Source organism: Lepisma saccharinum, chromosome 4, assembly GCF_977018435.1.
Source record: "Lepisma saccharinum chromosome 4, izLepSacc3.1, whole genome shotgun sequence".
Lineage (NCBI taxonomy): Eukaryota > Metazoa > Arthropoda > Insecta > Zygentoma > Lepismatidae > Lepisma > Lepisma saccharinum.
Window position 1 is genome coordinate 72,714,448 of NC_139232.1, and position 27,447 is coordinate 72,741,894.

General features: G+C 39.2%; 1 protein-coding gene across 1 annotated transcript in view; it reads right to left on the reverse strand.

Moving 5' to 3' along the window:
- Positions 1-27,227, reverse strand: part of LOC145987197 (uncharacterized) — a 113,036-nt gene extending 85,809 nt beyond the window's left edge. Inside the window, exon 1 of the mRNA XM_083121714.1 lies at positions 26,709-27,227. Coding sequence (XP_082977840.1) covers positions 26,709-26,772 — 64 coding nt within the window. The 5' untranslated portion in view covers positions 26,773-27,227. The remainder of the gene's footprint in view (positions 1-26,708) is intronic.
- Between the last annotated feature and the right edge of the window lie 220 nt (positions 27,228-27,447).

Genomic DNA, 27,447 nt, shown 5'->3' on the forward strand with positions numbered 1-27,447 from the left:
TTATCTATTTTATTTTCGCGAGGCCCATCTGTCAAACGCATTTAACACGACCATCTAGGTTAACAAGCTTACGGGCGGGGAAGCGTTTAATGGGCTGAAAATGGAAAACGAACCGTACATTTTTAATTCATGTTCGCATCCGCGGTAAATGATCCTTGCACGTATGTGTCAAAACGTTTACCATGCGCCATTTTAACATGCATGAGGGGCGGCCGCGTACTGCAAACAGCACTCATAACGATGGTGTTCGCTTGCCGGGAAAACCAACTGCCATATCAGTCACTTCAATCCAAATGTTTTTTACCTCTCACACGCACACACAGAGACGTAATTATATCGTATGCAGGAATTTATTGAGTTGGAAACAGTGGAAAAAAAGTTGATGGGGAGGAGCAACTGATTTATCCTGTCGTCAGTTTTAATTTATATACCGATTCGTTTCGGAATTATTGGACGCCAAGTAATAAAGGGACAGCGAACAAATATCCTTCCATATAGTTCACATATTTGCAAAATACACTCAGAATAAAGATGCAGTTTATGTGTTATGTGTGGATCAAGGAATTTTTGAGCAAGTGCTTATTTTTCTCCATGGAAAAGTAGTTTTAAATATTTACGATTCATGCAAAATTAGACCTGCCGGGAGAGTTCTATAATCCCTTAAAATGGCCTAAAATGGTGGTTTGCCACCTGCTTTTTGCCTTTTTAGGCTAAATTTCATCACATAGATACGCTCGATTTTTTTTACAGTCTCTTGTTTACTAGAATTGGTACAACTATCTCTCATATTATAAGTGTTGTGTGCTCCATTCTCCACCGTAGACAGTGCATTAGTCATCTCTGAAGGGCATCATGGGTTCATGGGTGCAAAGGAAGACATTCATGTAGAAGTGAATATGAAGACTGATCGTTTGGAATTAGTATCGATAAACGTAGTATCGTGTTCTGCCTTTAAAATTATTCTACAGCTATAATGCACAGCTTACCTACAGGAAAATTGGGGGAAATCTAATAAATTACTCTGCTGCTAATTATGAGAACCGAGATGAATGGATAAAATGAACTGACTATTAAAAGAGTTGCTGAAATGGTGTGAAAGCTTTTATTAAAGTGCATTTGAAGACATTAACATGAACTTCATTTAACATGTAGCAATTTATGGTTGCAAATTTTATAGCTATATGTAAAACGTACGTGACTAGTCTTCTTCAGGGGTAATTGCATTTTTTAAAATCTACTTAAGATGGTTATAAAATTCCTAAGTCTAGTTATGCGATAGAAAGCAATAAGACTCCTCCGTTCATAAAGCACCTGGTAACTAAGCGTCCGAGCGGTGTTCAATATCATGTGGAGCTGGCTTATCTGGTCATCTGATCAATGGTCCAAAATTTAAAATTTCAAAAATTTGGAATAGTAATATTTATTTCCATATATTTATAGATTTTTAACGTGTAGGTTAATTCAGTTAATTTAATAATTGTGTTATCGGTACAATTTAATATACAACGAAATTAATTTTCTTTCGTATTAATAACATTAATCCAATTATATGATTATGAAGAAGATGAGAACAGGACTCCACTTTAAACTGTAGGTCCAGTCCCCAATAGCCTATCTGCATAAATGGACTTAAACCAACAAATCAAACGTCAATGAATCAATCAAGATGAGAACAACCGATTAAATGCAAGTTCTGGTGGAACATAATATATTGTAACAAAATATAAAATGAAATATAATTTTGCTGTAGTCATTTTAGGCTTATCTTTTTAATATGAAACCGTGAATATTTTAACCATATATCCCTTCATTTTGTCCCAATTAAGTCTCAAAGACTACATTTTTACTGGAACTTTCTACCATACAGTTCTTAACTGTAGGAAAAAGATCATATCTTTATGGTTACCTCTCAAAGATATTGTGATTCAATCACCTCAAAACTATTTTAAAAATCTAAGATTGATTGATATGCAAAACCAAAACAGTACATTCCACAAATGTCTTGTTTGGCATGCTAGTACATGTGCTTACTGTAGAGAAGAAACGAGATCTGAGGATTAACAGCTTCCTTTCATAAGGGTCCCCTTTAGAGTAGCCTACTCATAAAACAAATACTGTAAATATTTTTTAGAATGAATTATGTTAATTAAGGAAGAGGTTAATATAAATTACTATAATTACATAAAATTTACTCAAAAATTTTCTGATATAATGATTTTTGTTCAAGGTGTCTTGGACTTATTTATCATTTCATAGATACTGATAATTGTGTTAAGGTCTGCAAGCACAAAATTCACTACCCGCCATGATGAAAATATGCTGCCACTTGTGTGCCAGGTAAGATGAAAATCAACGGTTAGTTTTATATTTATCTCTTTTTACTTTTGCTTGCATGGAGAAGTTTAGGCTAAAGTTCTACCACTTAACCAAAGCGAACAATACAGGTAATGTGTAATATACATACACACACACACAAGTAAAGAAAATACATAAATATTCAAAAGCTAATACGTAGTCCAAAAAATAGAATTAGATTATTTTTACTGCGTTTAGTGGTTAATTTGAACTCATCTTTCGCATAGTACCGTGTCAAGTGTACAAAATAGTTTATGCCGAAAACGGAGCGAATGCAATCGTTCTGAATTCGCTGCAGGTGTCTACTTTCCTCGTGACTGACATCGAAATGTACTATGCCATGTAGTCAGTCAATGTAGGATGATCGGAAATACAAACGACTGAACCAGATTAGTGAAAATTCTCAAATAACACATTCTGTGCTGGGTAATATTGATTCAGTTTATCTTCATGCTTGTAAACTGAGATTTTCAAAAATCATCTTTACAAGAGAAAATTCGAAACAAATCGAAAATAACAACTTATAGTTTAGGAACTTTAAGATGAAATAGAGGGGTACCTAGACATAACTAGCTTAAAGCTATATTTTTGTAAGGTGAAAGTTATGAGGAGCGTTTTCTGAAAGTTTCCCGTTTCTTCCACCTAGTTTCCCTAGATAATCATGCAAAATACTCCCCCCTCCCCTTTAGGGATAAATTGATGTTGCTCCATAATATTTATATTCTCCATAGTTTTATTCACAAATATAAAACTAGCTGAATCTGATTGTGTTCTTTCGGTTAAGCACTTCCAGTGTGTATTTTCCCCGAATTACCAAATTTCTTTTATCTACTTGTGGGTAGGAGTAGAGGTGAATGCGTCAAGGATCATGACTGAGGGACGGGAACATTCCTCAATCCCCTCCGACATTGTTAATGACCAACCACGTAGCCAGGGGGGTCGACTCTGGGGGCTGAAGCCCTTCTCCCAAAATCTTACGAATGTTTCGTAGGAAATAGTGGTTAATTTTACTTCCTTAGCAGGATTAAATACTTTGTATAACAAGTTGTAATATATTGATAAATTTATATTCAGGACTTCTACCCCCAAGTGTTCGCCTTTAGATGGTGACTGCTGATAAGTTGTTGTTAATTTGCTTTATTCTACTTCGATTTTGTGCTAATTTGCGAAGATGAGGATGAGTGATGATATGATGAAATTGATGAATGGACACTCACAAACATCCATGCCCCGCCCGGAACTTGAACCTGGAACCACTGGCGTCGTAGCGCCATGTGCTAACAACTCCGCCACGGGGGCCGGCGACTGCTGATATGGGATGACCCCCCTCCCCCGAAATAAGATTCTGGCTATGGTCTTGTCAATGGCGTAACCTGTGATTACAAGCTAACCAAAAACTATTGCCACAAATATTTATACAGTTATCGTAATTATGGTGTTCGGTTAACGGAATTATGATTTTCTAAAATTTTATATGTGAATGTTGTATTAGGTAACTTCTATACTATGAAGGATAATTCATTCAAATAACTTCCAAAATAATTTTCTTTTGATATGGTACCGTAGTTGCCTGTTTTACAAATTACGTTCCCGAAGTTCAAAAAATCGAAATTACGGAGTAACATTTCTACTTCTACAAAAACGGTAAAAGAAAGGAGACCAACATTTTCATAGCGCTATGACGTAGAAATGGATCTTTTTGGGTCTCCTAATACGTTATTCAGGGGGGTTGCACTATGATATTACACTATTACATTTATTTGTGAGGTCACAAAACAGTAATACATATATTTTATGAACTTCATAAATTGTGATGGCTTGAATCGCTTAGGAGGGATTGTCCCGAGTCCTCGTAAGCTTGAGTCGAAAAGTTAGAAACGGAATTTTTTGAAGGGGTCGGGGGTAAAATATGGTAAGTGGCATTTTGGTAATTTTTGAGTTCATTAAGCAGAAAGAGTATTAGAAGCTATACTGTAGATAAATTGTTTTCGTGTTGTTATTTTTAGAAGGGTTCAATGAGTCCATTGCAAATAGAGTGACATGATAATTACACGCGAAAATTGAAGAAGGGCTCTTTTTACTATATTTACATTATTTACAATAATGACCAAAATGTCACATATTATGTTTTACCCCAGAGCTCTTCATTTCGAAATTCCATATCTCTTGTCACTTACCCACACTCACATTTTCTTGCAGGATATCTAGCGGGGGGAAATCGGGGAACTTTCAGAAAACACTCCTCCTAGCATGTACTCCTACCTCACAAAAGAAACTAACTAAACAAGCTATTTATGTCTAAGCCCCACGACAGGTTATGTTTGCAGCAGGTTTTATGTATTAATCCACGCGGAAATGACGTTCAGAATCTCCCGTGCGAGTCTTGTCTCAACCGCCGAGCTGTTCATGTCACAGACAGTGAGAAAATCTGCAGTATTCCAGCGAAACTACAGTCTCCGCGCACGTTTGGGTCTATATATGTTAAAAGTTGCTGCAAACTTAACTTGTCACGGGGTTTAGGTCAAAATCTTTCGATTAAACTTCATTCATTCTTTGGAAACATGCTATGAAAATAAGGTAAATCACGTGTGTATTAACTATTGCGGTAATAAGTAACATATTCTACGAAACTGATACCGAGTTAAACTTCCAGTGTGGCTCTAAGTAGTATATCTAGTTTCGTGGATAAATAACTTTGTTTCAGATCAGTTAGTTACGAAGGACAGTGCATCTGGTGACGAGTGCATAATTGAAGAGCAGCAAGGAGCTCACTCAAAGGTCAATTCGTGGCGACAGCTTTCTGATGACTTCTGCTTAATGTGCCCCTGTGACCTTCACGCCTACCCTATTAAGCAATTCAGTCCATCAACTACCGCAAGGCTTTCGTTCCTGCACCCAGTAATGTCGCCATGGGAAACTTTGTCAAACAGCCAAGCCTTGTGCTTCGTACGTGTTTAGTTATAATGGTGCTTTCCGTGATACAAACATGCATTTGAACAGGTGTTAGAATACCATATCCAGGTTCGACGTCCCAGATCGTACAATAAATTATATCATTATTTACCTTGCTATGTAAGAAATGTAATCCAAGTTCTTTGCGCCGGACCCCGTGGCTGAGTAGTTAGCACATCGTGCTGCGACGCAAGGGGTCCCGGTTTCGAATCCCGCACGGGCATGGTTGTTTGTAAATGTCCATTCATCAATTTCATCATTTCATCACTCAATCAATTCATCAATAATATTGAATAATACAGGGTGTACGAAAAGTCACGTAAGCAAGATTTTGAACGCATGTGACTTTTGTACAAAAAGCAATAGGACCTTCCGCTGGGTATTAACTTTATCTATGTGGATATTTTTAAACATTAAAAGAAGAAAGTCATGTTCTGCATGAACGTAATGAGTTAAAAGCTACTGAGGTGTAAAAAAAGTTTTTGTACGAAGTAAAAAGACACATGGATAAGAGACAGCTATGGAGTCGCTGCAATAATTTTCTGTGTATCGATCTCTGTTGGTATGTATCGAAGTAATAAAAGAACGATAAATTATTACGCATTTTATGCATTACAGACGACTTATGGGGATAATTATGGCATATTCATAAAAACTTGTGTTTTTGTCAATAGGCAACATTGGTTGTGTCACAGGACAGTATAAGGTGTGTGTGTGCCCTACACCTGACTATGTTATTCAACCAATCAAAATAGTTGAAATTGATCGTAGAAAACATTAACGTTCCTACACGTACACCAACAATAATTCCCATTTATTCGCCATTTGTTCTAGGGTACAGAGCCTAGAAGAAGATTGGTAGATATAAATAGCTCCAAAAGTCAGCGCAACATTTGCACTGGTGGCCAGCGTAAGAGGGTTTTTTCATCTAAACGCTCTCTATGCACTGTAACAGTTTGCCTAGTCGTTTAGTAACCTTGTTTCAATGTATGCATATGCACATATCCACCACACATGCATACATATTTGCGGAGTAAAAAAAAGGAGTGACGGTCTTAGTGAATTGACGTCATGAAAACAATGACGAACACAAAATGTCCATTTAAAAATCATGACTAGCTGCGGGAATTATCACGTCGTTTCCACAAATTTTGAACTCCCGTCCATTATGAAAGCGCCGTCTCCTGACGAGACCTGTCACTCGATAATTGCATCAGACACGCTCCATCGCTCGCCGATTCAAATGGTAATGGCGCACCGCGTCTAAAATCACTGTCACCGAAGCAAAACAACACGTCCTGGGCTCCTAGAATACTCAACGGCGAAATAACCGAAGCCGGGAAAAGCATGGCTTTGCGTTTTGGTATCGTAACTTTCCCCCTCCCTCCGTTTTGTTTCTGCAGAATTCAGCTTGATTATAATTGATATGCAAACATCATTGACGAAAATTATGAAGCATTTACAAGCAGTCTATTTTGAAACATAAATGCTGGCTTCAGTGTCCGAATGCGTGGGCAGTTCAATAAAGAATGGTTATTTTTTTTTACTCACGTAATTTCTCACACTAAAACATATTTTTATGTATATATTGTTCATTTAATGTGTAATGTACATGCGGTACTAGTTTCATTGTTTTGACTTCAGTTGTGCGCCTGTGACAGCCGTCGAGGTTGAGGCATGTTCAATTTCGCTTATGGCAATAATGGAGGTAACACGTGACGAACAATACGTGGCGTTGAAATTTTGCAGATTTTGTCTGAACAAATCGTCACCTGAGGCCTATGGAAAGTCTGTTCTTCCCTATAGGACAGTTGGAAGGTGGTTTGAAGGGTGGAGACAATCAATTTTAAAGGAAGGTGGATCTGGAGCTCCGGTCAATGCTCTTACGCAAAGAAAATAACAGATCGTCGAATAACATTAAGAGTACTATCAGAAATACTGAAAATTTAATTGGGTGCCACCCACACGTGGGTAACAGAAAAAAATACTCATGTGACGTGTTTGTGCGCTGTGGGTTCCAAAACCACGATTATGCACTACCGCACATCACAAATATTGATTCGGAATATCTCGCGATAAACGATTTGAAGTGCTCATCCTCCGTACAATCGAGACCTAGCCACATGCTACTTTTTTATTTTCTCCAATTTGAAGAAACGCCTTCGCGGGAGACATTTTCCATAATCGGAAGCAGTAGGTGATTCTGAAGGGCCTATTAAAAAACGAACAGCCCTCGTACAAAAGAGAAAGTAGGTAGAAACACGGTCGAAACTACTCGTTTAATTTCAAATCAGTATTTCGTTTGTGTGCGTTTGGTTGTTCGTGGCAGCTCATTACTACAGGGAAGTTAATACGTTTGAAACTTCGATGTTCTGTCAGCAGGCGATTGTTAAGGAACTACTTTCCCTGTCTTCGTTTCACTGCATCCTTCACCCCTATCTTGCCATTCGACTCGTCCAGTTGGCGCATGCGCAGTTGCGTCCATGGTCGTGATAAACACCAGCCTTTGGCCTGTACGGACTATCCTAAAGCACTGGGACACTGACAGTCACGAGTTCGAATCTCTGCAATACCCACATGTTATCTTGTAACTGCTAATCTCCGGAGCAGGCAAACGTACAAAAAACCTCTGCGCAAGAAGTGGCTCGCGAAGGTTCGATCAATGAACGCGTGAGGGGAAGTGAGTGCATGGAGGAGAAAACTCGGCTGCATCTACCAGCCCTCAGCGCAAGAAAAATTATATTGTAAGAATTAGACAAACCTGAACATCATTTTTCTGTAATCATGAAATATATATATATATATATTTGTGCGGAAGGAAAGCAGATGTTCAAATACGTGTAAGAGAAGGTCCAGCTACAATAGAAATGGAAACAGACTCAAATACAGTATGTGGAAGCTCGGGGCTAACAACATCTTGAGATCCTCCTATAGCCCTCCTCATTCCCCTAAATCGGGCCTGGCTATGAAAACGAATTACCTATCTATTGGAATGTTAAGCAATATTAATTTTTGAAGAGTAGATTTATATTTTTTTTCGTTACACACAATATGAAAGTTTAATAGCTAGGGTAGTGCCTCTTTCTGACTATTTGTAACATTCTTTTCTTTAGTGCGTGGAAAACTGGTCATTTCTTCATTTTTCGGCATTTTCAAAAGACTCTCTCTGTCTCAGTAGAATTAAATTCAGACCTCAATGGACCTCAAGATACTAGAAAGAAGGATTATTGAAAAACTGTGAACATTTTAATGCTACTGAAAATACATATGTGGATATTCGTACTGGCATTTTAAACTACTGGAAGTATCGGAGACCGGTATTTTCGGTACTTGGATGTTTTCAGTATCTTCGGTATCTTTGGTTTAAGCCTACGGGATCCTCGGTATCTCGGTATATGAATATTATTTGTTACGCAAGAAATTTATAAATCTGGTATCTTGAATTGGTTTTCGTTGGAGAAATTACTATTATTAACCAACCCTCTTCCGTAGTCTGCTATAACCAATACTGTTTTTTTTCTTTTTCTCCATTCGTGATTTCAGTTATCTGATATGGCATCTGGTGAGAGATTTTCCAACTACCCATAGTGAGAGACAGAAGGGTACCTCGACATACGGAGGAACATAGAAAAGCCATTGGAAAAGTATGTTGACTGTAGAACAAGTGTTCATTTCTAGAGATGGTTGAAACCAACAATAATCCTGAAATTATTTTCTCGGTGACTTATGGAAAGGATTCCAAGCTTTCGAGAGCTGACGTCACTCTCTTCTTCAGGGTTTTCAATCATCGTTCTCCTTAAAAGGCAAGTTTTTCACTGCAAACTCCAGGTTTTCCGATCTTGTTCCCTGCGCTTCATGACAGCGCAGGATACATTAATTCGATACTACCTATCAGCTGATATCTTCCTCTTCACCAATCCTTTCCCCGTTAACCATTTCTTCCAGTGTGTCTCTTAGCAGGCAGTTCATTCTAGTCAGTGTCTTAGCCAATTTCTGTTTCTTTTTTTGATCACTTCCAGAATTACTCTTCTTACACCAACTCATTCCAGAAAAATATACCCAGCTGTATTCCACGTCGAATTAAAGATTACTGTTTTTAATTCACCTAGATGCTATGTTTTGATGACACTGTTTATAAAATACATAAGACCATAAGAGTAGCACACAATGCAAAGGGTTACACTGCAACGGCATGTATTTCCATTTTGGTTATTGTTCGTCGTTTTTATAGATGATGGGTTAATCGCTACGACAAAGATGATTGATATACAGTAGAACGTCGATTATCCGAAGTAATTGGGGGACATGGGTGTTCGGAAAACTGGTTTGTTCGGATAATCGAACTGTACATGTTTATTTGCCAAAAAGAAGTACTGTACAGTAAATTTATTCATAAAAACAGGCATCTCTTTAAGTATTACAAAGTAACGTACAAAGGCAACTTTAGTAGGAATATATAGTATGTGGTACAGTTTATTAAACAAAAATATGTACATATTACATACGCATTTTGCATGAACAATACATACACCGACAGAAGTGTGCTGATTGTTGAAACACAGCGACTGGCGGCTTGGCCGGTCAGCAGCGCCTTATGAAGGCCCCATTAGAAGCAATGTTCCGCCAGCGGTGGCTCAGTGCGGCGACTACTGTGGGAAACTTGGTTTGGGAGTGAGGGGGATGATGGACGGTAGGGTGGGAGAGTAACAGGTGCGAGCGAGTACACAGTTCGGTTAAGCGGTCGTTCGGTTGACCGACGTTCGGATAATCGACGCTCTACTGTACATATGAAATGAATTATGAAAGCGCATTGCTTCACCAACAATCGAATCAGGGACCTCTGGCTTCGTAGCAAATTACGCTGAATCCCTCCGCCACTGGCACCTGCACTAAAATGTTTTCACCGATACGCCACTTATCCGTGTTCATAAATAAAGAACAGTGGCGATGTATTTCATATTTTGTTGACTTCCCAGTTCACAGATTCCCAATCCACATACTGCCTGAATTCCTTCCCGACCCCCAGCACACGTGCAGTCTTCTTTTCACGTGCAGAACCTCTTCCCAATTCATAGATTTCACCCCTCCCCTCCCCACTTTAGGTTAGGTTAGGTTAGGACACTGTCCTTCTACCTATTAGAGAGAATTATGCAAATCTATCATCTGCAAGAAAAATAGCCATTATTGAAAATCTGTTAACGACATATTACATATACAGAGTTTCTTTAAATGGCTACAAAGCAAAAATATAGATCGTGATTACGGCATTTGACTGGAGAAAAACCCGAGTCAAAATGGGCAGACTCAGTCGATTGGGCATCATCGAAAACTTATTACACCCTCTATTACATAAGCTTGCCTTATCAATGGCTGCAAACAAAAGTATGTACATAATTCATCATAACGGTATTTGAGCAGGTACGTAACGTGGAAGTAACGCAGTTTACATATCAATAAAACTTACCTCCATCATTATTTTTCAAGGGTTCAAATCTCATAAACCAAACAACTTTTACTTGGATCACAAAATGTTCATTTCGCACAAACACGTCAATTCGTGTGTGTTTATTGAATGAATCCGTGGAGCTTGTGGGGGAGTGGTAAGGTACTTCCTCCGAGGAGGTGGTCGCGTATTGTGGACAAGGGGAGGGGAGAAATCTGTGAATCTTGAAGAGTTGCGATAAGACTGCAAGTGTCACACTCCGCCGGGGGTCATGATTGGTGAATCGGGAAGGAATTCAGGCAGTCTGTGAATTGGGCATGAATCCATATTTTACCTGCTAGAGCTTTGTGTTAAGATCCAAAAATATGCCTTTTTGCGCATAAAGTGAACTTGAAACAAACAAATGGGAAAATTTATGTCACTAACTTGACTAGGGATTAAAGGCTGATAGGGGTGTTGATAGAATAAATAATAACTGACAGGAATGACCCTCCAATGTTTCGTGTTTGTAATGTCGTTATAAGTATACGGCATATTCTTGTTGAATGTACTGAATTGATATGATCCACATTTTTATGCGACGTCACCAGTAGAAGATATGTCACTGATGTATTTATTTTTGTAAAAGAAAGCGTAATTTCTTTGTTATTATATGTAATATGGCACCCTTTTTGTAATATATATCTTTTGTTTATTGTTTATTGTACTTTATGCTACATTATGGGTAATTTAATGTATCTTTGTTTGCAAGAGTGCACTATACGAATTTGTATTTCTAAAGATGTATAGATGTCAGTTTTGTTGATAGTATCCTTTTGTAGATAGTGAGTGATTCATCTGTACTTTAATCTGTGTTCTCGAAATTAGTATAAAAGCGAGGATGTCGTGTAAGAAATCATCACACTTTTTCGCCACGGATCGACGAAGCTTTTAAACTTAAAAAGAACTCCTCGGTGTTGTGCATACATCTTGGTATGGTAGTTCGGGGCGCAAGCTAGGCCTATGTAAACATAGGTACGCCGATAGCCATGCATTGATGATATGCACAATACTGCAACCATTCTACGTCAAATAATAAAGTTAGCCTAAAGATTAATTTGGAAATAAAAGGCTAAAGAGCAAATATTGGCTCAGTTATCATTGCATATCTCTTGGTGTGGTAGTTCGGGGCGTAAGCTAGGTCTATGTGATCATAGGCTTGCCGATAGCCACGCATTGAGTTTTATGCGTTTTAATTGAGTCAATTCATCGACAAAGCGAAATCCTCGCCTTCGTCTCAAGTATAGTTGCATTATAATTGCAATAAATAAAGAATAAAACTTTTCAGTTTATACATACGGCAGTAATGTGGTTTTATTTCTCTGTGCTGTGAATATTGTCTTTGCCTAACACTATCCCTGTACCTGAGAGGAGTCTGTGTACTTCACCGAGTCTCATCGTTCACCGCTGAGTATTATTAAGTTAATATTAATAGTAAAATAATACGACGCGTGAAGTAATTGTGCTTAGAACGTATCAAGTGGCAGCTCAACGTGTTGGCTCGATTTTGTAGTGTACAAGGGCAAGACAATTGTTTAAAGTTGAGATTAATTGTGCAAGAGCACTGAACTTTCATATTTATTGAAAAGCACAGAGTTATTTTGTTTCGATATGGACAAGAAGCATTTGCGTAGCGCAAATAAAAATCTCACTTCGAGTTCAGGACTTAATGTTCCCGATTGTTGTCGGGACATTGATAAAGATAAAACCACATTTGTGTGCAAGAAATGTACAAAGCTTCTACATTTTGAATGTTGTGGCCTAGATATTCGAACTGAAAGCCACGAGTCTACCGATTTCGTTTGTAAAGAATGTGAATCATTGTCTACAACTATTACATCTGATCCATTAAATATGTTTGAAGCTTTAAAAACCATGATTGAAGGAATTAGCAAGCAGCAAGTTGAAAGTATGGAAACATTACAGGCTGATATTAGCAAACAGTCTGAAACACTGCAGGCTGATATTAAACAGCAAGCTGATTCCATTACCAGCTTGAAAGCTGATATCTGCAAACAGTCTGAAACATTGCAGGCTGATATGTGTAAACAGTCTGAAGCACTGAAGGCTGATATCTGTAGACAATCTGACATATTGAAGGAAGATATCCTCAGAGAATGTGCGTTGCTAAAGGATGATATCAGTAAGCAGCACGGTGAATCTATGAAAGCTTTAAGAGCTGAAATAGGCGAGATGGCCTGTGAAATACAACAACTAAAGTCTGAGAACGAGAATACTAGGGCCCGATTCTCTGAAGAAATTCGGCAGGCTAGAGAGATGGACTTTGATGAGTTCCGGCGTAGCTTGGCAGCCGATGTTAATAAAGCCACGGAAAGTGTTCGCATCGATGCAGAGGATATTAATTCGAGATTCACTGAGGAGTGCAATAAGATTATTGAAAAACAGCTGACGATGGAACAGATATTGGCCGAGGCCGAGTCTGACAAAATACAGTTACGGGCTGAGATCCAAGAAAATATTAGTCAGATTTCAGTAATTGTGTCTCAAAGAAGCAAGGACGTTGAGGAAATAAAAACTCAAGTAGAACAACTTACGAATCAGTTAGAGACCATGCACGTTACCCGACAAACGGAAACAGAAACTGGATCTCGAACAGCTGGTCATCCGTCTGCAGTTGCTGAGAGTGCAGCGTTGCCAACCATGAACATTGAACTAAATGAAGCGATGGACAGAGCCGGTGGAGAGAGAACTAGAGAAGACAAACAAGTCTGTCGCCCACGAGTTACTGCTGATTCAAGAGCTAATGAAGTGGCGTCTGCTGTTCCACCTACCTTTAGTCTTTCGGGCGATGACAGAGGTTACAGAGAGCGTGAATCTCGCAGGGCCCGGCACAGTCTTTATGAAGAAAGGACAAAGAGGAAACGTCTAGAAAGGAAGAAAGATCGCAGTTCCTCCTCTTCCAGCACCAGCTCTGATTCTCAGTATCAAGCAAAAATCAGGAAGCGAACACGAAGGCATGGAAATTCAAGGAGCGGGCCAGATGAGTCGCCGCCAACAACTCAGCGATCAGCAATGACTGGAACTCCAAGGATGGCAGACCTTAATTCCTTGTCGAAGTTCAAGGGAGACCTGGAAGCCCAGAATGCTGAGCAATACTTAAAAGAACTTAATATCAATTTTGATTTAATGCAGATTCCATACGAATACCGATTGGAAATTATTCCTCGGCTTTTCAAGGGCCAGGCTGAGCATTGGTTTCGAGCAAACCAGTTAGAGTTCAAGTCCTATTCTGATTTCTGCCGTCGTTTTCGCAAACAATATGCTTCAGAAGAGGCCAAAGAGAGGCAGCTGACAGCAGTGAGATCTCGCCGATACTTAAAGCAGTCCGGTATGAGCATGGAGGAATATGCCTGGTCTATTTACTCAGCCTACCGCAATCTGTCTGTCCATTACATAGAACCTGAGATTGTGAATTTAATCATCTCCCAGCTTCCATATAGAGTTCGCAGTCTGAGTCTAGCTAATTCTCCTCAAACTGTACGGCAGCTAGCCGACTTTCTGAAAAGGTTCGAGGTGCTTGAGGAACAGGACAGTTGGAAACCTGTGTGGAATAGGGAAGGTGCAGGCCAGGGAAATGCTCCCAGACAAAATAGAATTGGAAACCAACAACCCAGAGTCAGACAAGTTATGCAGAACCAGAGGAATGGATATTCCAATTACAACAGGCGGCGTAATCCTCCGAGAAGGGATGGCAGGAACAACTACGCACGTGGGCCGCGTCGTTCCAGATCTGATCCAGAAGATCATTCCCGTGACTCTTCACGTAACGCCTCTGAACCCAGTAACTTCAGAGCGACGGCGCCTCCGTTTGAACCTTCTGCTTCACGTTTGACGAACGAGCAACGTCAAAGCGTCGACATGACAAGAGACTTTTGTTGGGCACCATCGACTAGTGCTAATCCGAGTGGTATGCAGTCGGATTTAGCCAGTCGCCCAACGTGAATTCTTCGTTCCCGATCACGGTTGGGCTAAAATCTTGGACTTCTCTGGGAACCGATGACAGCGATATAAATAGTGAAGATAATCATCTTTTTGTTGTGCTGACTCTGAATGAGGGAGAACAAAGTTTAGATAGAGCACTACAACAGGCAGTTAGAAAGGAAAATTTACCCAGGGCTCCGTTAATTAAAGCAACTGTAACCGGCGTCGATTTTATTTGTGTTCTGGACACTGGCAGCGAATGTAATCTCATGAGCTACGCCATTTGGAAGAAGATTAAAGAGAAGCTGCCATCACTGCAGTTACAAACATGTCCAGATGTTAGGCTGACTGATTTCACTGGGAGAAACAAAACTAGAGTTGCAGGATGTAGACAAGTATATCTGGAGATTGCTGGAAGAAATTTATTGGAGGACATGTTTGTCTTGAAGGGTCTCGAAGCTGACTTTATTTTGGGCTACCCATTCCTCAGGAAATATGAAGCAGGAATAGACCTACAGCGCGAGAAGTTATCCCTCACCGTAGACGGAGTTCCGGTAGAGCAGGACCTCGTGAATAATGGATCTTCGAAAGGGATGTATGTAAGAAATGTTCGTGAAGATTCCCATGTCGATCAGTGGACGGCTAGTCCTGACGACATTCTGCAGAAGGTCAATGCGAATGAGATTTTATGCGAAAGGGGTAGAAGCCAATTGAAAGACGTCTTATTGAAGCATAGAGATGTATTTTCCGAGAGACCAGGTACTATTAAAAACTTCCAGTGTGAGATTGAACTCACAACCACAGAACCTGTGTATCGATCTCCATATCCCATACCTATAGCAAAAAGGAAACTCCTGGAGGAAGAATTAGAAAGGTGGAGACAATGGGGTGTTATAATGCCTTGTAATTCCCCTTACTTGAACCCTTTAATTGTAGTCGACAAGCCTGACGGTACAGTACGCCCATGCATTGACTTCAGAAATTTGAATAAAATTGTACGTGTTCCACGAAATTCAGTTGAGCCCATTTCGGATGCCTTACAAAAATTTAAAGGTGCTCGTTATTTTACAAATCTGGATCTGGCTTCTGGATATTTACAGATCCCTGTAAAAACTGACTGCCAACCATGTACTGCCTTCTCCTATAAAGGACGTCAGTGGATGTTTGCTCGAATGCCTTTTGGTATCTCTAGTGCTGTGTCAATTTTCATAGCTGCCATGCATGCTGTATTTGGTCCTGAAACCGAAGAGTATCTAACTCAATATATGGATGACTTGCTGATTTTCGACAAAGAACTCTCCAAGCATCTCGAACATCTGGACGAAGTGTTGCAGCGACTCCAAGAAGTGGGGATGACTGTAAAGCTGCGAAAATGTGAATTTGTCAAAAAGGAAATTACCTACTTGGGTCACATTGTTTCTGGAGATGCGATCAAAATCCAACCAGACAAAAATTCAGCCATTAAGTTATTTCCTAAACCTAAAACTAGAAAGGATGTTCGGAAATTTCTTGGCCTCGCCAACTGAAGGCGGAAGTTCATTGAAAATTTTGCAGCTAAATCTGAACCGCTCACCACGCTGTTAGGTAAAAATCAACGTTGGATTTGGGGAGACGAGGAAGAACAAAGTTTCCAGCTACTGAAGAATGAACTTGTAAGAGATGCTGAATTAGCACAGCCTGATTTTGAACAAGAATTCTGTATCCAATGCGATGCTTCTGGGAAAGGATTGAGTAGTATTCTTTTCCAAATGGATGGTGAAGAGAGAAAGGTCATTCAGTATGCAAGCCGAAAACTGAAGGAGAACGAACGCCATTACTCCATCCATGAGTTAGAATGTTTGGCCATCATCTTTGGAGTTGAGAAGTATGCTGTTTATTTGAAAGGTAGGCCCTTCACTATCTACAGTGATCATAAAGGGTTGGTATGGTTACAAGACGCCCGTAACTGGAACAGTCGTTTGACTCGCTGGTCTCTAAAACTCCAACAGTACCAGTATAAAATAGTATACGTCTCTGGTCGCCAAAACGATCTGGCAGATATTTTATCTCGATATCCTGCTGATGATATACCCCAGATTCAACCTGAAAATAGCCAGCAGACATTCAGAATAAACTACCTGTGGGCCGAAAGAGGAGAAATAGATGACGTCGACAAGTGGAGAGAGGCACAATCTGAAGATGAATTCTGCAAAAATTTACTCCAATCTCTAAATTCTCAGGAACCTAACCTCAGATTGCATCGTTCCTATCGCATTCAAGAAGGAATTTTATTTAAGAGAGGATCAGACAATCAGTCCCTTTGGAAACTGTGTGTTCCGGTGGTAATGAAGCAACCTCTCTTGAAAATAATTCATGATGAAGCTGGACATTTTGGAGTATCCAAGACATTGAAGCGACTTGCAGTACGATACTTCTGGAAAGGCATGAAGGATGACGTGATACAGTACATCCGAGATTGTGAAATTTGTGCCCAGAGTAAACCAGACAAATTAGGGATACTCAAGGAGACCCTTCATATCAGTCCCAAGCAACCTCATGAGATGCTTTCTCTGGACTTGATTGGGAAGCTTCCTCGGTCTAATGGATACCAGTACATCTTGAGCCTTATTGATGTGGGTACACGTTTTGTCTCCGCATATGCTTTACGGACTGCCAGCACCACAGAAATTATAAACACGCTTCAGAGAGGATATTTTGCTCACTATCCAAACGTTACGTTTACCCTGAGCGACAGAGGAGCTCAGTTTACCTCTAAGCAGTGGAAGGAATTTACCAAAAGCCGTGGTATCCATCATGTTTGCACAACAGCTTACAATCCAAAGGGGAACATGATAGAACGAGCAAATCAAGAGATAGTCAGATTACTTCGTTTATTTTGTTATCGAGAACATCAGACTTGGTCGCGATACATATCAAAAGTTGTTTGGTTAATTAATTATTCTATTTCCGAAACAACTGGATATTCACCTGCTGAACTATTCTTCAATCATCCTATACCCAGAGAGATCCTAACTCATTTCAATTGGCCCGAACGGGAAGAAGCCCAACCGGATTGGAAGTCCAAATTATTCTTATCCCAAGTCAGGGAGAAGAAGAAGCTGTCGAAGGATTTAAAACAGAAGGGAAACGCCAAGACAGTGACAGTTGGAGACTTCGTGATGGTTAAAAACCATTCCTTAAGCTCGTCACTAGATAGGACCATTCAAAAGTTATTTATGTTGTGGATAGGACCTTATCTAGTGGACAAAGTGGAAAATAATGTTGTGACATTGCTAATTCCAAGGACTAAAGAATTATATGATAAGGTTAACTTGGATAACCTAAAACTGGTGCGTTTTTCGGAGGATAAAAAGAAAGAGTTTGTACTTTAAAACTAAGTTTCCTCCAGGTAGATAACTTCCTTCCTGAAACTTAGTTTCCGAAAGGAAGGGGCAGATGATATGATCCACATTTTTATGCGACGTCACCAGTAGAAGATATGTCACTGATGTATTTATTTTTGTAAAAGAAAGCGTAATTTCTTTGTTATTATATGTAATATGGCACCCTTTTTGTAATATATATCTTTTGTTTATTGTTTATTGTACTTTATGCTACATTATGGGTAATTTAATGTATCTTTGTTTGCAAGAGTGCACTATACGAATTTGTATTTCTAAAGATGTATAGATGTCAGTTTTGTTGATAGTATCCTTTTGTAGATAGTGAGTGATTCATCTGTACTTTAATCTGTGTTCTCGAAATTAGTATAAAAGCGAGGATGTCGTGTAAGAAATCATCACACTTTTTCGCCACGGATCGACGAAGCTTTTAAACTTAAAAAGAACTCCTCGGTGTTGTGCATACATCTTGGTATGGTAGTTCGGGGCGCAAGCTAGGCCTATGTGAACATAGGTACGCCGATAGCCATGCATTGATGATATGCACAATACTGCAACCATTCTACGTCAAATAATAAAGTTAGCCTAAAGATTAATTTGGAAATAAAAGGCTAAAGAGCAAATATTGGCTCAGTTATCATTGCATATCTCTTGGTGTGGTAGTTCGGGGCGTAAGCTAGGTCTATGTGATCATAGGCTTGCCGATAGCCACGCATTGAGTTTTATGCGTTTTAATTGAGTCAATTCATCGACAAAGCGAAATCCTCGCCTTCGTCTCAAGTATAGTTGCATTATAATTGCAATAAATAAAGAATAAAACTTTTCAGTTTATACATACGGCAGTAATGTGGTTTTATTTCTCTGTGCTGTGAATATTGTCTTTGCCTAACACTATCCCTGTACCTGAGAGGAGTCTGTGTACTTCACCGAGTCTCATCGTTCACCGCTGAGTATTATTAAGTTAATATTAATAGTAAAATAATACGACGCGTGAAGTAATTGTGCTTAGAACGTATCAGAATATGCTTTCCTCAGGCAGACTTTTAATCTTCCCAACAGTTTATCATTCCTGTTTGGACATGACGACAATTGGTTTTATGTTTTTGCGAAGATCTGGACTCTTCCACTGTCTGTGAGGAAGCTCTTAGGTTATTCTTACTATTTTAATATGTTATGTGTGTCTTCTGCAGGTCCCTTTACAACCTTGCACTTTTAACGCTTCTCAAGGCACTTTTTACACCCCTTGTAAATTTTTAAGTAAAAATTTAAATAAGGGTATATTTCGTCTTATATATTGAAGGTTGTAGAGAATGTCCATTTGTGCCGACGAACCTTACAATTTGAGTTCAATCAATCGACAGGAATGAAAATGTATCTGGTATTCTTGGGGCAACTGAGGGGGAGGAACCCTTGAAATCTCCCCATTAAATTTGTGTCATGGTCCACAACACATTCTGCTCCTTTTTCACCACGCCTTGTGAACATATGCAACATCCTCCCACACCACATCCAGTATCGTGACTAGACACTTTGATTACAGTAACATGTGCCGCGTTATGAACTCGTCCCCTTTAATTGTTGCCATGGTGATTGTTGAATTTTTAAGCCGTGTTCCTGCGAAGGACTGTTGTAGAAAGTTCCTTTGTAACGTCGGAGTATGCTGGTTACTGCATAAGCCCGATGTCAAATGTTCCGCGCGGGTGCACTGTAAAGGTATCCCGTGCCGCAGGTGAGATGGAGGGTGGGGATGGGTGAGATTGGCGGCTCTTAAAGCGTTGATATGCGGTTCCATATCCTATGAAGGCGTTTTGTGCGCTCGGCCGTGTTGCGTCGCGTAATTATGCTCCAAGGGATGTAACGACGATGAAAAGCGACGCTGATTATCAACCGAACGAAAAAACGAGGCTTTTTCTTGGAAAATTCAGTTTATGCACTAATATTAATCGTAACTGTCGTTCTGATGAGAATATTATGCGAAATCATGACTAATGAACTTCGACCGGGAAGGATAATTTTCTTTTTGACATTGTTTCAGTCACCGACATGAAATGAGGCAATACAGACCATGTCCAACGTAAGCCCGTCCCCCCTCATAGCGAACTTATGATCTCATTATAAACCTTACTGTGTAAGAAACATAATAGAAGTTATTTCCACCTGTAAACGTGAACATTAAGTAGATGGAGGGGAGAATTTTATGTTATTTCTTTCAATAATATTAATTCTCGAACATTCAACCAAGGAAAAAACATCAAGCATTTCCTCTAGGGATAAACTGATATTATACTCACTGCACTCACTTTAACCCTTATCTAAGAAACAAAATATAAGTTACCACTTAGAAAATTGTACAGTGAGTGAAGCGCATACTATTTGTATCAAAATCATACTGTTTATTTACTAATACAGTAAGCAAAAGGATAATTAACCCCAACATTATGGGGATACATTAGTCCTCAGGGGCGGCGCCAGGGGGGTGCGAAGGGGTGCTTGATTTTCTTCCGCTCCCCCATCAGCACCCCCTGTCATAAATCTATATTCTACCGAAAACATTACCTCTTACAGTGTCATACTCTGTCATGTCGTTGTCATATTAAGGGCCGAATGTTAGGTACTGAAGTGAGACTTCTCTTATTATTTACAATAGGCAAGCATTGATCCCACTCTCAAAGAGATTCTGTATTTATTTTCCTCTACTGTCGGCACGGCAGTCTATAAAGATGAGCGCCCCTTGTCTTTATTTCTTCAGAATTGTTGTTAATATTTTTCTTCTTGTGTTGCAAGTAGTCTGTTTGCGTTTTTCGATAAATGTATGTAACTCAGTGTCAGTTGTATGTTTTCATTTGCGCTGTTGATACACTGTATTATGTGAAACGACCTCATATGAAAAGAGGTGTAACAAAGCAAAGGAACATTTTCAGAAAAGTAAAGCTGTATAAAAAAAGTGAATTGATAATTACATGAAAGTGACTGCATAATTTCGTACTTATTGTGTTATTTCTTTTTCAAATAGCAGAACTTTAGGTCGCGTAGTAGCGATTTCTTTATTTTACCTAACGCACACAAGCTGAACACTCAGCAGTTGTTGTTACCTGTACAAAGCATTTAATATTTGATTAATAACTTAATATTGAACCTCAATTGGTTGTACCTTGTAATCAAGGGATCCCGAGTTCTAAACTTGGTGGAGGCACATAGTGGTTCCGATCCCACTTTAAACTGTAGGTCCAACCCAAGATTAGCCTATATGTGCATAATGTGAACTTAAAACAATGGATGTCAATCTAAAAGTGTACATTTCATTCACGGCCATATACGTACGTAAACATTGTTAATTATTATAAGAGCGTTGCAGGAACATGGTAACTTCAAACTGAAGGGATTTTTTTAGAGAGTGAGAAACACTATTTTGGGGAGGAGGATATGCTTGCCTATCCATGGAAAAAATCCTCGAGTCGTCCATATATGTCATTGGCCTCCCTTGAACAAGCTGTTCCTTTCAAATTTCCAGACGTCGTTGTTGTACTAAAATCGGGCAAAAATGAAGGCAGTCGCTATATAGGATTCTTCAGTTTCATTAGCTTATCACATAGATGCCTACCAAAAGTTGCCTAATATTTGATTTAGGGACTAAAACATGCATGCATATTTCAAGTTTTCTTCATTTTCAACGTCGCATCCCATAAATTTTAATCCGCACCCCCTCAGCACCCCTAGATGATTAATCCTGGCGCCGCCGCTGGTGGTCCTAAATATCGATATAATCATGATTGATAGTTCTCAAATCTCTAAGTGGCCAAACCCACCCGTTTAGTATTTTAGTCATACACTTCCGGCTTTTTTTTTTTTTTTTTACTTTTCCCAAAATGTAAAAGCAGAACATCCCTTTAACCCTTCCTGGCAATTGTCTTCACAGTGCAGTTGATGTTGTTTGTTTAAAAGTAAATGGAGTTGGGGGAAAAAATATTCCTTTCTTACGTTGATTCCTTAAACCTGATGGCACGAACTTTTTGATCAGCCCTCGTATGTTAACGTGTCGCACAATTGTTGGTAAACACTTTTCAAAGTAGTCTTGGAAATTCCTTTACGGGGAAGAAGGGTTTACACCTCATAATCCATTGTTTAATAGAAGTCCAGGGGGTCTCTCTCTACCTACATGAGTCGCGACTTCGTTGAATAGCTTATTGTTGAAAACAATACAGTATATTGAGTCGTCCGAACGCGATTCAATTATTATTATTAAAACAGAAAGTTCAATGTCCAACAAACTCGACATTTATAAGGTGTTGAACAACGTTTTTATTGGAAATCTTGAAAGGTCTGAATTCGCACTCGTACGCAAAGAGATGTTTGATAACGTTTTCACATTTTATCAACAGATGGCAGTGTATGCGGCAAAGAAAGGTAATACACAGATTAGTTGTTTCAAAGAGAAAATATGTACTAGGATAGGAACTTAAAAGAATTGTGATGATTTTATTTGTATTATAATGCAACATGAGAGGCTAGAAGCAAAAAATGTGTGATCATAGTGATGCAAAATATTAAAGAAATATATATATATATATATATATATATATATATATATATATATATATACACACACATTTGCACGGGGTGCGGTAATGAATCAGGCGATTTTAAATACTTCACACTAAAGACAAAATAGCATATAATATTATGACATAACATACATAATTAAATCAAAATTAACTACTTTATTCATTGAGGAAGAACTATCAAACAAAATTAAAATACATTTACATTTTGATTTATTTGAAAATAACTACGATGACCTCCTTTACTTCCACACACTTTATCAGTCTTTGGGTAGGAATCTGAGCCACTTCTTCCCGGATCCGATCTTTAAGTTCATTGAGGGTCCGTGGGGGGTTGGTTGGAAGATTTCTGTTTTCAGATACCCCAAAGAAAATAATAACACGGGGACAGATCCGGTTAATTTTTACAACTGTTGTAGTTTCTGTGATACTGGTAGTGGGCACAAACGGACACGAGTAACCCATAAGATTTTTTTTCGGAGTCGCTGAATTATACTACAATAAAATAGACAGCAACAAATACATAATGAAACCATCCCAAGTACTCTGTAATATATTTGTCTCATGGACCAGTTTGTAAAGGTTCTTTCACTGAGAAATTTGTATTTTTTTTCTTTTTTATAGTATAAAGGGGTCTTGGAAAATACTTGAATGCATGCGTATTCATATTTGCCTCAAAGAGAATTATTTATAAGTTCCTGGTATTTAACATTCTGACCAACAGTGTATATAGATTAATGAACTTCATGTGTTCTCATTTTGGAGTTGAATTCGAAATGTAGAAAGGACGTGGAAATCCTTAGAATTCTTTCTATATTATTGTTGATAAGGTTTTAAGAAAAACAACATAAACCATTTATAAACTGTTATAAGCGTTCAATAATGTAAATGAATTGAAGGCCTTCATTAATTGATTGATTGATTTGCTTTATTTTAATTCGCTTTTTGTGCCACTTTTGGCTAATTTGCGAAGATTGGGATGAGTGATGATATGATGAAGAATCTTAAGGAGAATTTATGGACCTCTGCTGTAACCTGATGTTAATTGGAAAATACGAACTAACGAAGAACTCAACAAATTAATAAGGAATGAAAACATCGTAAATTTCATGAAATCACAAAGACTAAGATGGTTTGGGCACATAAATAGAATGCCTGATGAAAGATTAGTAATAGAAATATGTAAATGGAAACCACTCGGAACACGAGCCTTAGGCAGGCCAAAGAAATGATGGAAAGATGAAGTAATCAAAGATTTGAAAAACATGAAAGTAAAGAATTGGACGAAGAGCATCCAAGATAGGTAAAGTGGAGATATGTTGTTGAGAAGGCCAAATACACGAAGTTGTTATGCCTCAAGAAGAAGAAGAAGAAGTTGATGATATGATGAAATTGATGAATGGACACTCACAAACATCCATGCCCAGGCCGAGATTCGAACCCGGAACCCGTGGCGTCGTAGCGCGATGTTCTAACCACTCCGCCATTGGGGCCGGCAAGGCCTTCAATAAATCCATACATTTGACTCCTTTGTTGTCAAATAACGACAAACACATAAAAATATTGTTAAGTGTTTTTTTGATAATAAACTTGTTACATGTTGTCAGTTCCACAACAGTTGAATGCAGTGTCAGTGGTTGTAGTAATACGATGTTTGAAAGCACGAAAAGTGAACAGGTTTACATTTGTAAACATTCGTGTTACAAATAGGATTATTTTATTTTCTATATCAAGGAATGGGGTGGCAGTGTTGAAAATTGTCCTCTGTTGCCATGGATACTTGAGTGTTTTGGAGGGGAAGGACTCCGTGGCATCCATCCCATTAATTCTTACCCAGCCGTGAATTGATAAATTGATGAATCAACTAACATGTTGAGAAGCCCATACACAGAAAAGTAAATAGATCAGTCAACGCAGGAATCTACATAAAGAGGAAGTGCATACTCAATACAGCATGCAAATGCATCAGATATTACATATGCACTAAATTGTGTCTAGTTTTTTCATCAATATTTTATTACTAGATTCGCTATCAAATAATTTAACTTCCAAAAATTTATTTTTAATTCTTAAAATACAATTAGTTCATCCTGATGTTTACAATAATATTTCCTGTTTTGGTAAGCAGATATGACACAATCCATTAAATGTTAGTAAATTTTTTTAGATGACGTTTCAGATTTTAAGTCAAATTTTAAAAAAAATAAAAGTGCATGCAGAGTAAAGCTCTCATGTAACCAATTATGAAATGAAATGGATGTACGCAAGGAAACGCATTAAATTTTGATTCAAGTGGAAAAAAGAATTCGAGTATCTCTCATTCATCGTAACACTACACTTTCTCTTGTTGCATAAAAAATACAGAAGTTTGTACACTAAACGGAATAAAAATGGAACACTTAGATCCTGAAATACTCGCTTCCCTGCAATGCGCTATGTGTGTTGCATAATTCTACGGCGTTAGAATAACTTCCTATTGAAAAGATGCTATTGAAGTCGGCTCTTCGCAGTAGCGGCAGGCCACACACATAACGCCTTTCAGGATCTAAGTGTCCCATTTTTTTTGCCGGTAACTGTACAATAACGAAACAAGAAACCAACAATTAAACACACAGTTGCAATTAAAACTGATGCACTCTCTTTTCTGTGTGCATGCCTCACCCAGATTTTGAACCTAGAACCGCTAGGCTCCGCCACTGGTACTGACACTGCAACATCAAAACTTTGTTTGATACTCAGATAGAGTAATTGGAACTGGGTCTACAGTTTAAAATGAGATACCAATCACTGTGCAACACACATCCCACCGGGAATCGAACCAGGTACCTCCTGATTACAAGGCAATAGCGATACTACAGCGTCATCCGGCACGTCTGCACTGAAATCGTTACCAACAGTTTGAAAAGGTGACAGCAACAGCTATGAAGATATACTGACTGTGCCTCAACAACGGGTCCCGATTTGGTCTTGCAGACAATATGTTCCGTGGTTCGATACACAGTGTGCGCTACAGTGTCGCACAACCTCTCATGAAACTATACAGGGTGATTCAGTAAACGCGTGCAAAAATGAGGCAGGAAATAGGTGATGCACAATGAACAATTTGAGATAGAGAACCTATGGTCGGAGAAGCCAGGGTATCGAGATAAGGAGTACCACCTCACTTCAGTATGGATGTCCGGAATCAGCTGGATGTTACCTTTCCTGTTTACTGGATTGGATGTGGAGGTTCTATTCCCTGGCCTGCGACGTCACCCGACCTGAATCCACTCGATTTTCCGTCTGGGGATGTCTCAAATCACTTGTTTATGACAAGGAATTACTTGCCAGTATTGTTGCCGCCTTTGAGGGATATTTTAAAGGGTGTGACAGAATTTCGTACACTGCTGTCATGCTTGCATTCTGGTTCGTCGCCGACATTTTCAACAACTTTTGTTAGGTACATGATTATACGTATGTTGTTCACATCTGATTGTCAAAGTTATGTCACTAATTTCCAAATGTCAAGCAAAGTAGTTCATACACGTAAATCAAAGTCAATAAATGTCACTGGTCATTGTAAAAAAGCAATGTTACTACCTGTCCATTGATGTCACTTATTTGTAATTCGTATAGACCATAGTACATGCTAGAGCTCGACATATCTCAGCCCATATCTCGTTACGCTGGCTTCTTCGACCCTAGGTTGACTATCTCAAATTGTTCGGTGGCGCATCACCCATTTTTCTGGTTAATTTTTGCACGCCTTCTGAATCACCCTGTATATATCAAGTCACCGCTGTGCACCAGTTAGCGAACCTCCTTTAGGCTACCTGCACGGCGAAGTGGTTATCGTGACATGTTGCAAAGTCAAAGGTTCTGGGTTCGAACCCGTGGGCTAGGCATGAATATTTGAGCTCATTCCTTTATAGATTGCATCAATTTATCATTAATGTTCAACTTCCCAATTAACACTGAGCATCAAGCAACGTCAGTCAAGCATCATACAACAAAGTTTTTACTGAACCAAGATTCAGGGTAAGAATTCCATTCACTTACCTTGCGATGCAAGAAGCGTCAGGATTGTCATGCGTAAATACACGACTATTCCAGCACTCTTCATATTCAACAATGAAATCTTTGTTTATTTCCGCCTTATAACCATTGCCTTGTAATGTACATTAACAAAACTGGGAAGAATTTACAAAAAGCACTGATACAGTTCCCAACTTTCAATTGGATCTCGAGTTTTGGTAGTGTTTTATCAACAGACACACACGCACTAGCAACTGTTTTTCATTACACACGCATTTTGAAGCAAGACCATTTCTGTCGCAATGTTCCAAGAGGTGTTTATTCGTTGGTTACCCTCAAAAAGATAAAATTACTCTCTTGTTGGCATGATAGAAATCAGCACGTTTCCTACTCGCAGCGGCAAAAAACATTCAGAGTTACCACAAAGAGGAGGGGAAGGACGTGCAACACGATTGCTCCGTAGTTCAAGGTTTCGCCGCGAGATGGGGCTGACGGTCGCGCACGGCCTGTTCTTCGGTGCGGAGACACTGGCTTCAGCGTCGGGGCCCGCAAGACTAAAGAACGGCTAAGCCTAATAACTCACGACCCGCATCTTCCCGTGCCGAGGAGATCGCGCGCGCGGTCCGTTGCGCGCGCAACGCGCAGAAATTGCGCCGAACAAACTCATCCGGTCTGTCTGACCGCGCCCGCCTTACTCTTTCCTTCCTCGGTGTCTACCTTGATATCCGATATCGCATTTCTCCCCACGCCGCTTCTCATGGAG